The sequence below is a fragment of the Crinia signifera genome, chromosome 11 (assembly GCF_055691185.1).
Source record: "Crinia signifera chromosome 11, ASM5569118v1, whole genome shotgun sequence".
Taxonomy (NCBI): Eukaryota; Metazoa; Chordata; class Amphibia; order Anura; family Myobatrachidae; genus Crinia; species Crinia signifera.
Genome location: NC_139227.1, coordinates 32,504,675 through 32,521,417, shown reverse-complemented (window position 1 = coordinate 32,521,417; position 16,743 = coordinate 32,504,675). Strand labels below are relative to the sequence as shown.

Sequence of the window (16,743 nt, the reverse complement as noted above, 5' to 3'; positions counted from 1 at the left end):
GCTGGGAAGGGAGTGGTAATCCGGTAATGTCAGCTGCCAGCCACCCTCACCCGCGTCATAGCCTCATTAGTATGAGAACGTTTCCATTTGCTAAGGGGCCGCCCCACGTTCCTCTCCACTCCACGTCCGCTGTCCTGGGTGCGTGCACAGTCTGTTCGCTGTGGGTGCATGCACCCTGCGTATGTACATGCGTAGAACAAAAACAACCAGAATAACCCCCACAGACCGCAGCGGGTGCCACACTTTCAGGAATGACACCGAAATGATTGCGAGCTGGGTGTTGCATTGTGACATTCTTTATTCAGATTGATCTGATTCCCTTTCTTGTTCCTGCCAGATTTTTATCCCTTTACATTAACACTGTTTACAAATGCGTCACAGCCATCCAGACACTCGCCGCGACACACAAACGCTGTGATCTGGTTACTTGCAGTATATAATGTTTCCTGCAGGTGGCACTGTCGGAAAACATATACATTTCTCACCTATCGCCCAGGGTTTCTCCTCTCCAGGACTCAGTCTGCACGGATCCTTATAGTGTGTAAACAGGGCGTGCTGCTGCTCCAGTTTATCTTCTGCAACAGAACACAGGGACACAATGTTCTTGGTTACACTCACTGACATTTCTTCTCAGCACTCATGCCCAAACTGGCCTGCCCTCCCAGAAGCGGGATGCTCACGATTTTAAGGGTAGCTTCCGCATTACTGGAAGGGTAGGTGGCCCTACTACATCCGTTGCATCGTGGGCAGGATGAGGCTAAACGCATTGCAAACAGCACTGTGAATGGAGCAGAGCTAAAGACAGATTTGCCCCATACATTAATTTTCATTTTTTAACCGACATGCTCGTTGTCAGGGGTTTCTTTCTTGTTGCCAGAGGTTATATACCTTGTTGCCAGGGGCTACCTGCCTCATTTCAAGGGGTTTCTTGCTTGTCGCCAAAGTTTTTTATTTACTGCTCCTTGCCAAGGGATTACATGCTTGTTGCCATGTGTTTCTATGCTCCTTGCCAAGGTGTTACATGTTTGTTGCCAGAAGGTTTCTATGCTCCTTGCCAGGTGATTACATGCTCATTGCTAGGGGGAGACATAGTCCAGGATGCCCCCATTACTGCGCTCCCCTGACTGATGCTAGAAGTCCTCCAGTAGGAACTTCACAATCTGTCTCCACCAAAGTGGCGCCCATTTTTGGATTGCCAGACCTCATAGAACCTGCAGATGTCCTGCGCCCCCACGGTCCACGGTGCCAGCTCCCCCTAACCCCCCCCCCCCCCACTGTTTGTGCTGCGTTGCCCAAGTTACGCCACCGGCACAGTCTGTAAAATGACAGAAGGTAACTTTGGGCAACCTCCTTCCTCTAACTCTCTCCAAGGCTTCCTCTATTCTCTGAATGATTTTTGGCTCCAGGCCCCTGTATCCATTAATCCAGCCCCTTACACCTGAGCTCCTACCTGATGAGCAGTTGTCAAAGTTGAAGTCCCCACAGATGACATCAAAGGCCACCAGCTCCTCCGGGTTCGCCGTGCTGGAGGGGGAGGTAGATTTACGAAATTCAGACACCCATTCATGGAGCAAGTCTAGCTGCTCGCATCGGATCATTGCGTCCCCTGAAGAAGAGAGGACCTATGTTATTAAACATGCATGCAATACGGATTCCCTATTGTGACACGTTATCAACCTGACCACCACCAAAATAGCAGGAGAAGCTCTCTGTCCGCCTGCACTGCCAATGTCTATGTGTCCTATTTTCATTACCCCATCCAACCTTTTTAGTAATTGGCCGTAAATAAGGTTGTCCGTGCAGACCGGCCTGTAATACGGGTCACTTATAACAAGCACAGCAGCCAGTACCTAATTGCATCTCATGGTGATGAATCTACAATTTGGAATTTGAAATCTTAGGTACATTTTGTGCTTTGTGGGCTGTAATTGAGCGTACATAGTAATCTCATCCAATGTGACAAAATGTTCTGTAATGATGTGTGTTGTGTCAGTATAAAGACGTACGCTAATAACAGCCTGTATGTCCTTTCTTGTTAATATCCTGTGTAAGAGATGAGGTAGTATGACGCATAGGGGCTGCATGACGATCGGTTACTTTCTGCAGAATCCTTCAGACAGGGCCGCCAATAAGGGGGTGCTGTGGGTACAGCTGTCCCAGTCTCCGGCCTCTGGAAGGGCCCGGGAAGCTCATTTTGCCCACCACATTTTGCCCACCGCATACACCTGCGTGGCATGCTGGGAGGGATCTGTGACAGATCCATCATACAGTGCTTCAGAGAGAGGCCCATATACTTCTATAGGATATAGACAGCACTGCGCTCAGTGCGCTGAACAAAGCAGGTCCTGGATCGCAGGCTTATTCAACCCAGGACTCCAGCGGCCAATTAAAATGCTGCACCGGCTTTTGAGCCAATCAGAGCTTGTGCACTGGCAGCAGATCAGAACGGGTGCGGGTACGCGAGCTCTGATTGGCCCACCAGCCGGTGCTGCATTTTAATTGGACACCGGCATCCTGAGTTGAAGAAGATTGCACTCCAGGACCTCCGGGCAGCAGTTCAGAAGATGAAAGGAGAGGAGGGTTTAGGTCAGGATGCACTAAAGTGAAAATGTGGTAAACCCCCATATTTCGGGGTTTTGCCGCATTTTCAAATGCACTAAAGCCCCTCCTCTGAGAAAAAAACCGTCTATATCCTATAGAAGCATATGGGCCTCTCTCTGATGGATCTGTCACAGATCCCTCCCAGCATGCAAAGCAGCCAGCGCCGTCAGTGCGGCGGGACTCCTGTGTCTCAGCGCCAGAAGTCCAGTGCTGAAACCGCTTCACAAAGGACGTCCTTATCACAAGAGATGTCCTTTGTGTTAATAATCGCACATGTTAGTGCATATGCCATTATTAACAATTAGGTAAGCGGCGATGTGTGGCGATGTGGGGTGGCGGATGTTAGTGCATATGCCAGTATTAACAATTAGGTAAGTGGCGATGTGTGGCGGCGGATTTTAGTGCATATGCCATTATTAACAATTAGGTAAGCGGCGATGTGTGGTGGCGGATGTTAGTGCATATGCCAGTATTAACAATTAGGTAAGCGGCGATGTGTGGCGATGTGGGGCGGCGGATGTTAGTGCATCCGCCTTAGCCTTTTATATATAGATTAGACCAAATCAAATGGTTTACCTCGCAAACAATTATTGATGCACAATAGGGGTAACAGTTTACTATTATATCGCTGCACATGCTATAAGAAGGCTGAGATACTCAGACCACCCACAGCTTCCAACCACAGCTCACACACTTGGTTTGTTTAATGTCAGTGGCTCTGTTACATGAACATCGCTCACAGTATTCACTGTTCATATTTCTTTTTGGGAACTCAAACAAAAGTCACAGAGCAGGGACCAGTAATGTAAATACATGTCTGTGTTCTCCCAGTGGAATCCAAACACTGCTCCCCAGCTTTGGCTGGAGGTATCTCTGGCATAGCTGTCAGACAGGCAGAGGTGTGGGTGACGTTGAGAGGGAAAACTGCCGTTGTTAGAGCTAGCGGTCGAAACCTAAATTATGAGTTCCCTAAAGGGACCATATCATATATGGAAAGATATTGCTGCAATATGTTTATACAGTTCTGGAAAGTAGACACGGCATAAATCAAACAAATATTTTGGAACAATCGTGGAGTGTAAACAAATTGGATATTCGTTCCAGTTATATTTAGCTCTATACTAGCTTTAGATTTTGCTATATTCAGTTTAGTTTATAGTTAGTTTAGGTAGTTTATTGATTATTTCTAATTACTTCTGATTAATGCCATCAGTACATACTTGTATTATCTCCTCTGCAGATGCAAGTGGCAGGTGATGGGGGTGTGACCTGATTAAATGCATCTTTATTATAGAAATACATCATAACTGCCACGCCCCCTCCATGCAAACATGCAGTATTATTCTCATCATATTGCCCCAGGAAGTGTGTGGGATGCGGGAGAAACAACCACTTTCCTGGTGTGTGGGGGACTACCTAAAAAACAGGAGTACCATTGCTTAACTTGCCATTATCTATATGTATATACAGTACTAACTAAATGTCTATACATGTCTCACCAGCTTGCTGTGGTTTATTCAAGAAATTGTCAGGATAGCACTGGCTAGTCACTGGCTGCTAACTGGCATTGGTCTCCCCGCCCCCAGAACACAAGACAATCGACTCCTAGGCACTCACTAGATAATTATGCACACCCATGTGATCCGTGATCCACCTGTGTTGCTGTGCTGCTTGTGTTGGAAATTAATATGTGTGGAATTAACTTTATGATTAACATGAATCTGCAGTCTCAGCAATCAAGTCTGAATTACCCCCCAAGACATTTACAGTAACCCTGCTCAAACAACAGCATTAACAAAAAGAACAAGAAAAAGAACAAGAAAAAGAACAAGTAGTACAATAAAAATAAAAAAAACCAAGAAGTATAAAAACAAAAAGAACAAGAATAAGACAAAAAAACAAGACAAAGTACAAGAACAAGATCAAGAAGAACAAAAAGAATAAGAAGAACAAGTACAAGATCGAGAAGAACAAGAAGAATAAGAGGTAAGAGAAGAAGAAGAATAAGAACAAGAAGAAGTACAAGATCAAGAAGTACAAGAAGAACAAGAATAAGAAGTAGTACAAGAAAAAAAAGAATAAGAGGTAAGAGAACAAGAAGAAGTACAAAATCAATAAAAACAAGAAGTACAAGAACAAGAAGTACAAGAATAAAAAGAATAAGAAGTAAAAGAACAAGAATAACAAGAAGAAGTAAAATAACAAGAATAAGAAGTACAAAAACAAGAACAAGAAGTATAAGAACACGAATAACAAGAATAAGAATAAGAACAAGAAGTACAAGAAAAAGAAGTACAAGAACACGCACATAAAAACAACAATAATAAGAATGATAATAATACTATAATTGTTTTATAAGTAGAGATGAGTGACTTACCTGCCAAAGCCTGCAGGTGAGTGCAGGAGATATATCCCACAATTCTTTGGTCCTGAGGAATGTTCCCCACCTGCACCTATAACATCAGACACAGAGAATAACATTTAGGACATTGTTCTTGGATCGTCCCAGAGTTACATATCGCATATTCCTAACATGGTTTTGCTATGGTGCTAATTTGTCCCTTTTTGTTACTTTGCTCCTATCCTGCATGGATAGTAAGTAGGTATATAAACATCCTAGCACCTTATGTGTGTGTACCTCTAGCATGTTTACCTTTAACATAACTTAACTTACTTAATAAACCTGAAACAAAGACTCGGAGACATAGGTTTGGCAGAAATTGTTAGCTGATTTATTATTCAAATTTTAAGCTAGTTTGATTTCTTTAAACTAATTTAAATAAATGGTGGCCAAGAAAGAACGGCTACTAAACTAAACTCCACCCCCAATCACTGCATACATAATCAAAACTACCCTACCAAGCGGTATCCACTCGACCTACTGCATTGACTACCCACCCAGCCGGGTGGTGTCGCTGCCCCCGAGCAGGTGATCGAGCGAAAGGCCTAAGTCAATGAATAGGTGAGCGCACCGAAAACAATCTATATACGCTGCATCAACAGGTAATGAAGGCTAAAAACTATTAACCTGCCGTTCTTTCCCGCCTAGCAGCCAACGCGATTAAACACCCAAAGAACCCCTTCCCCCCCCACTTCTTATCAAGGGAAGGGAGGGAGGGAAAACTCAGCAGAAAAGAGAGGAAGACTCCTCCCTTTCCTGCCCTAATGTTCAGCTAACTCTGCCATTCCCAGGTACCTTATTGGATCCCCGAGTCACATGCTTCCCAAGGGTCACACACACAGCATTGGATGTTTAACCCATTCCATGCCTATTGCTGGCATACCTTTAATCTAATGTGCATACAGCATACCAAATACACCAACATATTATGTAGCACCTCATACACACCCTATTTATACAGCATATTATTCGGTCTCTATTGTTCAGTATATAAAATAAGATACATGATATAACCTCATATTGGACCTCATTCAGCTTGGTGCACAAATACCGATTTCTGCACTTCTAGAATAGGTGCTTATTAGCCTAATTGTCCACTACACTACAAAACCCTCAGATGCTTAGCATACATATAATTTATACTTCTCTGCTTTTTATCCATCCTCCAACCTACTCAGTCTAAGCATTGGCACAATGATGCAATTCACTGAGTTGGTTAATATTGTATCCCGGGAACACTAATTCGTTTCTGGAGATTAGTGGAAGTGGGTGTAATTGTAGCAACCTATGACACAGCTTGTTACTGGTTTACCATGAATACACCGGCATCATAACATTTCCCCTGACTTCCCCATGTGAGGTGTACAGCTACAATCTCCCAGTCCTGTGAGAGACTCCAGATTTTTGGGGTACTTCCCCGCACCTCTGTAAGAGTGGCGATGTTTTCTCTGCACATGGCCCAAACCACATTTACCCAGGGCTGGCGCCACCACTAGGCAGGTCTAGGCATTTGCCTAGGGCGTCGGCCACTGGAGGGCATCAGTTCGCCCCTCGCCCCCGGTGCAAAGGGGGACCTGCTGCGCCATCTGGGGAGCGGGCAGGGGGGTCCATGCCAGCTTCTGACAGGAGCCTGCAGTGGTGTCCTTGCCGCGCAGGTACCTGCGGCGCTGTGTATAAAGCTGGCGGTGGTCCCTGCAGTGAATAAGAAATAACTAGCGATATCTGCCGGGAAGCGCTGCCGGGTTTGAAAACACTGGCCGCACGCTGATTGGCTGAGATTCTGCCAATCAGCGTGCGGCCAGTGTTTTCAAAACAGAAGTGCTTCCTGCCACACCGCATAGCGCTAGTTATTTCTTATTCACTGCAGGGACCCCCCGCCACCAGCTTTATACACAGCGCCGCAGGTACCCGCGCGGCAAGGACACCACTGCAGGCTCCTGTCAGATGCCAGCATGGACCCCCCTGCCTGCTCCCCAGAGGGCGCAACAGGTACCCCCCGCCCCCACCCCCCGGCACCCCCACCCCAACTCGCCTGGGGCGCTCCGGTGCCTTGCACCGGCCCTGCATTTACCCTGCAATACAGTATTAGTCCCACTCTACACTAGCAGATATAGCGGAAGCATATAACAGGACTAAACCACCTCTACCCTGAAAATCCGCCATGCGAATTGGTGTGCACTCCCACTAAATGGCCAGTTACCACCCACAGATGCCTACTTCCTGTCAATCACAGTGTGAACGGGCAGCGATCAGAAGAAGTTGCAGTAGTAGATCGCTGGCGGGCGCCACACACGCGTAAAGCGGCCCACACACATGCGCAATGTATCAATAATCGACCACTTCGCAAATTCTTAGCTGTGCTATTAGGTCTGAATAGGGTTCTAAACCACCTCTCCCCTGTAATACCATATTAATCGCATACTACACTACACCAGCAGATACAGATGATGCATTTAACAGGAATAAACCACCTCTCCCCTGTAATACCATATTAGTCGCATACTACACCGGCAGATACAGATGATGCATTTAACAGGAATAAACCACCTCTCCCCTGTAATACCATATTAGTCCCATACTACACCGGCAGATACAGATGATGCATATACTGTAACAGGAATAATCCACCTCTACAATGTAATACTGAAGTAGTCCCATACTACACCGGCAGATACAGATAATGCATACAACAGGAATAAACCACCTCTACCTTGTAATACCATATTAGTCGCATACTACACCAGCAGATACAGATGATGCATTTAACAGGAATAAACCACCTCTACCCTGTAATACCATATTAGTCCCATACCACACTGGCAGATACAGATGACGCATATACTGTAACAGGAATAATCCACCTCTACACTGTAATACTGAATTAGTCCCATACTACACCGGCAGATACAGATGATGCATACAACAGGAATAAACCACCTCTACCTTGTAATACCGTATTAGTCCCATACTACTCCAGCAGATACAGATGATGCATTTAACAGGAATAAACCACCTCTCCCCTGTAATACCATATTAGTCCCATACTACACCGGCAGATACAGATGAAGCATATAACATGACTTATGCTGCTTTCCCACTGCCTAAACGGGTAATGACCTGGTATTTGTAAATGGGTCTTTAAACGGGTAAGAGCTATAAAGACCCTTTCCCACTGCAGCTCTTAAACGGTAAACTGCCGTTTAAATACCGTTTTTGTCACATTCACATTGTACCCGTTAAAACCACAAAGCAACCCATTTAAAGCCATTGTAAACATGGGCTATCATATAAATGGACTTTTCTTGCCCCACTGTACAGTCATCACATGCAGGAAGCCAATCATGTCCTTAACCTTTATTATTATTACTAGATACCGTTTAAGAGTCTTTCCCACTGGCAAAAAAAGGCTCTTAAATGGGTAAAACACTGCTTTTTTACCCCTTTAACAAATACCGGTATTTGTTAAACGGGTAAAGCAACCTGGAGCTTTCCCACTGCAGCTCTACCCGTTTAAAAAGGCTAAAAAAATGGCAATTTACCGTTTAAGAGCTGCAGTGGGAAAGGTTTATAATCCACCTGTCCCCTGTAATACCGTATTTGTCCCAAACTATATTGGCAGATACAGATGACGCAAATAACAGGACAAAACCACCTCTACCCTGTAATACCGTATTAGTCCCATAATACACTAGCAGATACCGATGACGCAAATAACAGGACAAAACCACCTCTACCCTGTAATACCGTATTAGTCCCATACTACACTGACAGATACAGATGACGCAAATAACAGGACAAAACCACCTCTACCCTGTAATACTGTATTAGTCCCATACTACACCAGCAGGTGCAGATGACACAAATAACAGGAATAAACCACTTCTACCCTGTAATACCGTATTAGTCCTATACTACACCGGCAGATAGAGATGATGCAAATACAGTATCTGAACTAAACCACCTCTACCCTATTAGTCCCATACTACACCGACAGATACAGATGATGCATATAACAGGAATAAACCACCTCTACCCTGTAATATCGTAATAGACCCATACTACACTGGCAGATACAGGTGACGCATACTGTATAACAGGATTAAACCACCTCTCCCCTGTACCATATTAGTCCCATACTACAATGTCAGATACAGATGACGCATATACAGTATCTGGACTAAATCACCTCTACCATGTAATACAATGTTAGTCCCATACTACACCAACAGATACAGATGACGCATATACAATATCTGGACTAAACCACCTCTACCCTGTAATACTATGTTAGTACCATACTACACCGGCAGATACAGATGATGCATATACAGTATCTGGACTAAACCACCTCTACCCTGTAATACTATGTTAGTCCAATACTACACCGGCAGATACAGATGATGCATATACAGTATCTGGACTAAACCACCTCTACCCTGTAATACTATGTTAGTCCCATACTACACCGGCAGATACAGATGACGCATATACAGTATCTGGACTAAACCACCTCTACCCTGTAATACTATGTTAGTCCCATACTACACCGGCAGATACAGATCATGCATATACAGTATCTGGACTAAACCACCTCTACCCTGTAATACTATGTTAGTCCCATACTACACCGGCAGAAACAGATGATGCATATACAGTATCTGGACTAAACCACCTCTACCCTGTAATACTATGTTAGTCCCATACTACACCAGCAGATACAGAGGATGCATATACAGTATCTGGACTAAACCACCTCTACCCTATAATACTATGTTAGTCCCAGACTACACCGGCAGATACAGATGATGCATATACAATACAATATCTGAACTAAACCACCTCTACCCTGTAATACTAAGTTAGTCCCATACTACACCGGCAGATACAGATGACGCATATACAGTATCTGGACTAAACCACCTCTACCCTGTAATACTATGTTAGTCCCATACTACACCGGCAGATACAGATGACGCATATACAGTATCTGGACTAAACCACCTCTACCCTGTAATACTATGTTAGTCCCATACTACACCGGCAGATACAGATGACGCATATACAGTATCTGGACTAAACCACCTCTACCCTGTAATACTATGTTAGTCCCATACTACACCGGCAGATACAGATGATGCATATACAGTATCTGGACTAAACCACCTCTACCCTGTAATACTATGTTAGTCCCATACTACACCGGCAGATACAGATGATGCATATACAGTATCTGGACTAAACCACCTCTACCCTGTAATACTATGTTAGTCCCATACTACACCGGCAGATACAGATGATGCATATACAGTATCTGGACTAAACCACCTCCAAAACTGAACTTGCATTTGAAAATTATGAAACAGAAAACGGGGCTCCCAAGGGATCAGTCTGCAGGAAAAAAAACTCTAAACTTTATCCGTGTGGCGGTAACAGAATATTATACAGTTACTCTCTGATACAGCAAGAGTCTAACCTCTCACACAGTAATTTAATTATTTCATGTTAACGATTTCCAGAAGCGAGAAGAGGAGTATCCTGGGAAAACCACAGCACATTGGAGACTGTTTTGCACAATGCATCTGGGACGAGCATTTCCAGGTCAGGAGCCCTTCGTTGCTCATGGGGAGTAATGTAAGTTTGTGAGTAGTAAAGTCAGTTGTTGCTGGCTTAGAAGTAATCGTTATGATCATATCATTCTTTCAACAAGATATGTTTTTCCCATATTGCTAAATTCATATTTAGCAATATATATATATATATATATATATATTCAGCAAATCTGTGCTTTATTCACACTGTGGGCCTTATTCTGGTTGAATCGGTCCGCTACGTGTGCGGACGGAACACGTTTTTTTCCCCACTGCGCATGCGTACCTTATGCAATGCACATGTGCGACGACAGCACCCTGGTAGCGGACGGGACTCACCGATCAAAAAGACGAGTCCGATGACAGACGGACAAAGTGGGCGTATTTATGGGCGAGTCTAGAAAACAGGGCGAAACTGAGCGTATCCCTGGGCGTACACGGGGCGTGTGCTCAAACTGCACGGAGGTGCATCCGCTTGGCTCGGCGAGCGGTCAGGACACTTTTGCCCCTAAACCATCGGTCCTGCAAAAACTGCTCCATTGCACTCTTAGACCATTTGGCTGAGTAGGGCCGCGATCGTCGGGTAATTAACGCGCGCCACACCTACAATACTGACATCTGAACGCAATACTAAGCAATGCTGCAGGCAATTTACTAATTACCCAATTGAGTACCTGCAAGCCTTAAGCCCCGTACACACGGGGGGATATATATCGCTGAGCGATATATTGCTCGCGATGAGCGATCTATCGCTCGCGATGAGCGATATATCGCTCAGTGTCCCGTTTGCATCAGTGACCAGAGATGGTCGCTGATGAAAAAGAAACTGCCGGGGGAGCCTGGCAGTGAAAAACAGCTGGTCGCAGGAGCATGTTCCTGCGACCAGCGATCACTACAGGGGTGGAAAACAGGAGCGCGTGCACACTGCCATCGTGGGCAATATGGTTGCTCAGCGACCATATTGCCCGCAATATTAGACATAATCGCCTCCGTGTGTACACAGCCTTACACACGCCAGATACACATTGGAAGGTTCACTTTCTACACTTGCCACCGTTCCAAGGTAGGATTGTTCGCATTTTTTGGGAGCCCAAATACACATGTTGGAATATGTGGAATTAGGTCTCTTTTAAACATCTACACCCTTAATGCAAATGTGCCTGTCATGTTAGGACAACAGGACACACAATTCACAGGAGTCGACATGTGTCAACACTCACACTTGCACCAAAACATACACTTCACGTCATTAAATTACACACCTGTATCAGGTCTAACAACACCACTGATGTGTTTCTAAGCCTCTTTTCCTTTCAATGGTTTGGAAATCGGTGCCTTTACTCTCCTGCTCATGCACACATTATGGGACACAAGTACCAAGCTTACAAATTGTTAACTGGGACACTGATAACCAAGCAGCCAATCTGCTCCTACCTGTCTTTTTCTAACTCTGTATGTAACATGGCAGGTAGGACCTGATTGCCACCACCTATCTCTGGTTAAGACTTCCTACATCTGCCCACCACCACTTCTGGAGGAAACAGACATCTGGCCCTCTACCACTCACTCTCACCATCCATCACTGCTGTTTGGGAACTGTGCACACATCTTTATTCCTCTCTTACAAATGTCACATAAAACCATCACTTCATCAACTTCAAGACCCTACGCAATAAGGCCCTTATTCTAGTTGACTCAGACGGATGCGTATTTTCGGACGGCCACCGAGTGTTCTTAGCTCCGCCTACCTTACGAATCACTCACACCGTCCGAATGCGGTAAGAGGCCGAGCAAACGGACTACAAGTGGATGTTTCATGTGAACAACTCCCCCATCTGTGGGAACCTCCCCATCCTCCGACCATGGAATGATGGACCGAGAGGTCAGACAGCCAGATCACTCTGGCATTTCTCCTAGCGAAAGCTATCCGCCCCCCCCACACGTGCGTCACGGCCGGATTACCATACGTACGCCCAGCGTTTCATGGGAACGCCCATGAAACGCGGGACGTACGCATATGGTAATGCAATCTGGATAGAAAAGCCATGCCACACTTGCCCCAAAAGGACAGCATAACAGGTATCATTTGGTGATATTTACATATTTGAAAATATGATTTTATGCAGATGCTAATTATTCGCCCAACAATTGCTTGCAGACAGGCCAACAGGTCAGTTTTTGTCTGTTGTATAATGTATAATTCATACGTACGATTCGCACAGTACAGTGACGGAATGGGCAAGCATGTGTACGCCCGTGTAGATATTAAAGTCTGGCCTAAATTTAAACTCACAGATACTGTTAATATTGAAAGGATTAATAAAGTTTATACCAAATAAGAATGTTTGCAACCAATCAGTGAACAGCATAACTTATATATTTACAGGGGTGCAAGTGTGGCGGTACGGGATGTTACGGCGTACCGCTATAACATATTGCGCCGGTACCCCATACCGCCATAACAAAACCCGGCTAGCATATGACTGCCCATGCACAGGTTTACGCAGTGACATCTTGGCGCAGATATAACATGTGCAGAGAGAGTAAGATTTGGGTGGGGTTTTTCTTCAAAGTGAGATCTATATTGCAGTGTAAAAATAAAGCAGTCAGTATTTTCCCTGCACAGAAACAAAATAACTCACCCACATCTAATTCTATCTGCACCTGTTACATCTGCCCCCCTGCATTGCACATGGTTTTGTCCATCTGAGAAGGAATTTGCCTCTATGAGTGAACTAGAATAAGGCCCTATGTGCTTATATTAAACTCTTTGTGCTGGACTTTGTAGTCTTTCTGGCATACAACATGCAACCCCTGGCAGAGAGCATGAAACATTGAAACCCCTGGCATTGAGCATGAAACCCATAGCAACGAGCATGTAGGTTAGCGGCACTTTTGTGGTATAATATGTAATGATCATTACGGTGTGTGGTATTATATGTAATGGGCATTATGGTGTGTGGTATTATATGTAATGGGCATTACGGTGTGTGGTATTATATGTAATGGGCATTATGGTGTGTGGTATTATATGTAATGGGCATTATGGTGTGTGGTATTATATGTAATGGGCATTACGGTGTGTTATATTATATGTAATGGGCATTATGGTGTGTGGTATTATATGTAATGGGCATTATGGTGTGTGGTATTATATGTAATGGGCATTACGGTGTGTTATATTATATGTAATGGGCATTATGGTGTGTGGTATTATATGTAATGGGCATTATGGTGTGTGGTATTATATGTAATGGGCATTACGGTGTGTTATATTATATGTAATGGGCATTATGGTGTGTGGTATTATATGTAATGGGCATTATGATGTGTGGCATACTGTAATGTGTAATGGGCATTATGGCATGGGTAATATGTATTGGGTGTGTGACGTGTAACAGGCAGTACTGTGTAGATTTTTGCCAAGATATCCCTATTTATGGTTTGTCTGGCTCCTACACTTTGATCCTGGCTTCTACATTGTGGAGGTTATTCTGATCGGAGCGGCCAAACGTGCGTACGTTCGCAATTAACGTACGCTAGCCGTACGCGGCCGTTGGGGTTAAGTCCACCCACAACTCTGCCGCATACGTACGGCCATAAACAACGTAGAAGGGGAGTGGCGTACTAATGAGCGTACGCCAACGTACACGGACGGGCCAGCCCTTACACTCCGACAACTGGCGTACAACTGAGCGTACGCCGCCGTTTACGGACGTCTCTCGTCCGTCTTCCCACCGCCTTCTTGCGGAGATCTGAGCGTACGCCAGCTTGCACGGACGGGTCCCTATTGTTTTCAATAGAAAACTCAGCTTATGTCACCGCTCGTGAGAGTGAGCGTACGTCCGTGTACGCTGACATACCCTTCATATATATGGACCTGCAAATGTTGCCTTTCAACTATAATTATGAAAATTAATTAATTGATTGAATTAATTAATGTGCAAAATAGTGGCCATGGGATTAAAACATTGCTGAAACATCCTTTGTAGGTGTTAGATGTGGTTTATGTTATTGTATCATAAATACAAAACCTATGTTTGTATTAGAGTGAACACGTCGACACATGTCGACTTGTGTCGATTGAGTGTGCTACTGTGTAAAGTCTATGAAAGCACGTAGTGAATGTGTATAACTGTTTAACAAATACCTACCTTAGCATATATAAGCAGGTCTTACAAAGATTCTTACCTCAATTTAAACAAACCTTTAAATGTAGAGAAGTATAGAAAGATAAGCTTCCAATGTGTTAGAGTGATGTGTGTGGCTTGCAGGTAGTGAAATCATGGTTTGGACTTAATAGACTGCAGCATTGCTTATTACATTCAGGTGTATGTGTTTGGTAGTAATCCGCGTAAATTAGCTAACCCAGGCGCACGCTGACATGCGGTATCTGTAGGGGTGGTTTGAGATGGCGGTTGGCGGCCGCCTGTTTTGTGTCCGAAATGAACGGTGCTTTAGTCGATCGTGCGGTAGTAGCACCGCTCATTTTTGGTGCACACCCCCGTGTACGCCCATATTTACGCCCATTTTCCCTCATTATTTCGGCCGCACCCCTCATCACGCCCCTATGCCGCCCCCAATGCCCGTACACTCGCGTACAGGTTTTTTCGCACGTAGAGACCCGGCCGTAAGCGTTGTGGAGTGTTCGTGCCTGCGCATTAGCGAATGTACGCATGCGCAGATCATTAAAAACCCCGGGACGTGCGCGTACGGCCCGGCCGCTCCAACCAGAATAAGGCCCTTTGTGTGCAGGATGCAATGCACAAGCCCAAACAGAAATGTCATCGTGTTCTAAAGTTTTGTCATGTAGCCACTCCCCCTCATGTCATATGGCCACACCCTGGTAATGCCCCGACCACGCCCATTTTCGGCACGCGCCTTTGTCGCACGTTACAGTACCACTAAGAACTTTTTTCTACTTGCACCGCTGTATATGTACCTGCAATTATGTGCTGCACCATTGCCAATATGACTTCCATTAGGGCCGCACCCTTCTCCCAGAGGAAACTAGTGGCCCTAGTGGAGGTAATGGACCGGCGCCTGGGGCCCATGGGCCCCTATATCAGCAATGTCGATAAGCCTATAATGCAGCCCGGCGCAGAATGTGAGCCCGGACTGGAGTGAGGCGAACCGTCGCTCAACTCGAGCAGCCATGGTCTGACTTGCGGAGGAGGCAGCCGGATCTGCTGGGGAGGATCCGCCGTTATGTCCTCCAATGTAAGTAATGTATAGTTTAAACATTATGTACATGCGAATGTTTGCAAATGTATGCAAAATGTGTGTGTATGTGTGTGTGTGTGTATGTGTGTGTATGTGTGTGTGTGTGTGTATATGTGTGTGTGTGTGTGTGTGTGTATATGTGTGTGTATGTTTTTTATTTTAAAAACGCAATAATGAAATACATGGAAATTATGGTTGTTGTTTGAATTCATGTTATTTTTGTTTTTTCTAATTTCATAACCCAACACCTTCAATAGCACTATCAACCAACATTCACATCACAGCACACGCCATGGCATGCATCAGGGCAAGACAAGCTCACCAGCAGGAGGAGGAGGATGAAAAAGAGGCGGCAGCTGCACCTGCTGGTGCCAACCCCATCTCTCCCTCCCCTGGCCCCACCCAAAATAAAATAGTTCACCGAGCGTAGTGAGGCACCGTGCCCAAAGCATGGCAAGCGCAGCGAGCCATGCGAGGGGACGCGGTGCTACGTTTTAGTGTTTATGTTGACTGTGTTGACATTCGGGTAGAAAAACCCATGTCGACCTTTTCACTGTCGACCTTAGCATTGTCCACCTTAAGTCATGTCAACCTTCCTGCACCTAGTGGTGTCGACCTACTTGCTGGTATATATTAGAATGATATGATTGCGGTATTAATAACCCCACCTATAGTCACATTACTATTTGCCCTCAGCTATAAAGCCTCAGTAATCCCATGTCACACCAGCATTGGCTCTGGGATAGAAAACAAGTTTTCTGTCCTCAGCTGCAGCCTTTGGACCTCCATAGAGTCATAGATTTTGGGTTTACTAATGAACGTTGATATTTCTATTGGCATATACAATACCTCTCAACTTCTCCTTCATGGCAAGTGGGACCTGCCGTGTCAGAGGAACAGAAACTCCAGAAAAAGGGGTGGCGCATAGTG

General features: G+C 45.0%; 1 protein-coding gene across 3 annotated transcripts in view; it reads right to left on the bottom strand.

The window, feature by feature from the left end:
* SMPD3 (sphingomyelin phosphodiesterase 3) overlaps positions 1 to 16,743 on the bottom strand; it is a 123,467-nt gene that overhangs the window by 6,240 nt on the left and 100,484 nt on the right. For all 3 annotated transcript variants that reach the window (XM_083165655.1, XM_083165654.1, XM_083165656.1), the window contains 3 exons: positions 4,979 to 5,054; positions 1,451 to 1,606; positions 486 to 575 (listed from right to left, as the gene is read on the bottom strand). In XM_083165655.1, coding sequence (XP_083021781.1) covers positions 486 to 575; positions 1,451 to 1,606; positions 4,979 to 5,054 — 322 coding nt within the window. The remainder of the gene's footprint in view (positions 1 to 485; positions 576 to 1,450; positions 1,607 to 4,978; positions 5,055 to 16,743) is intronic.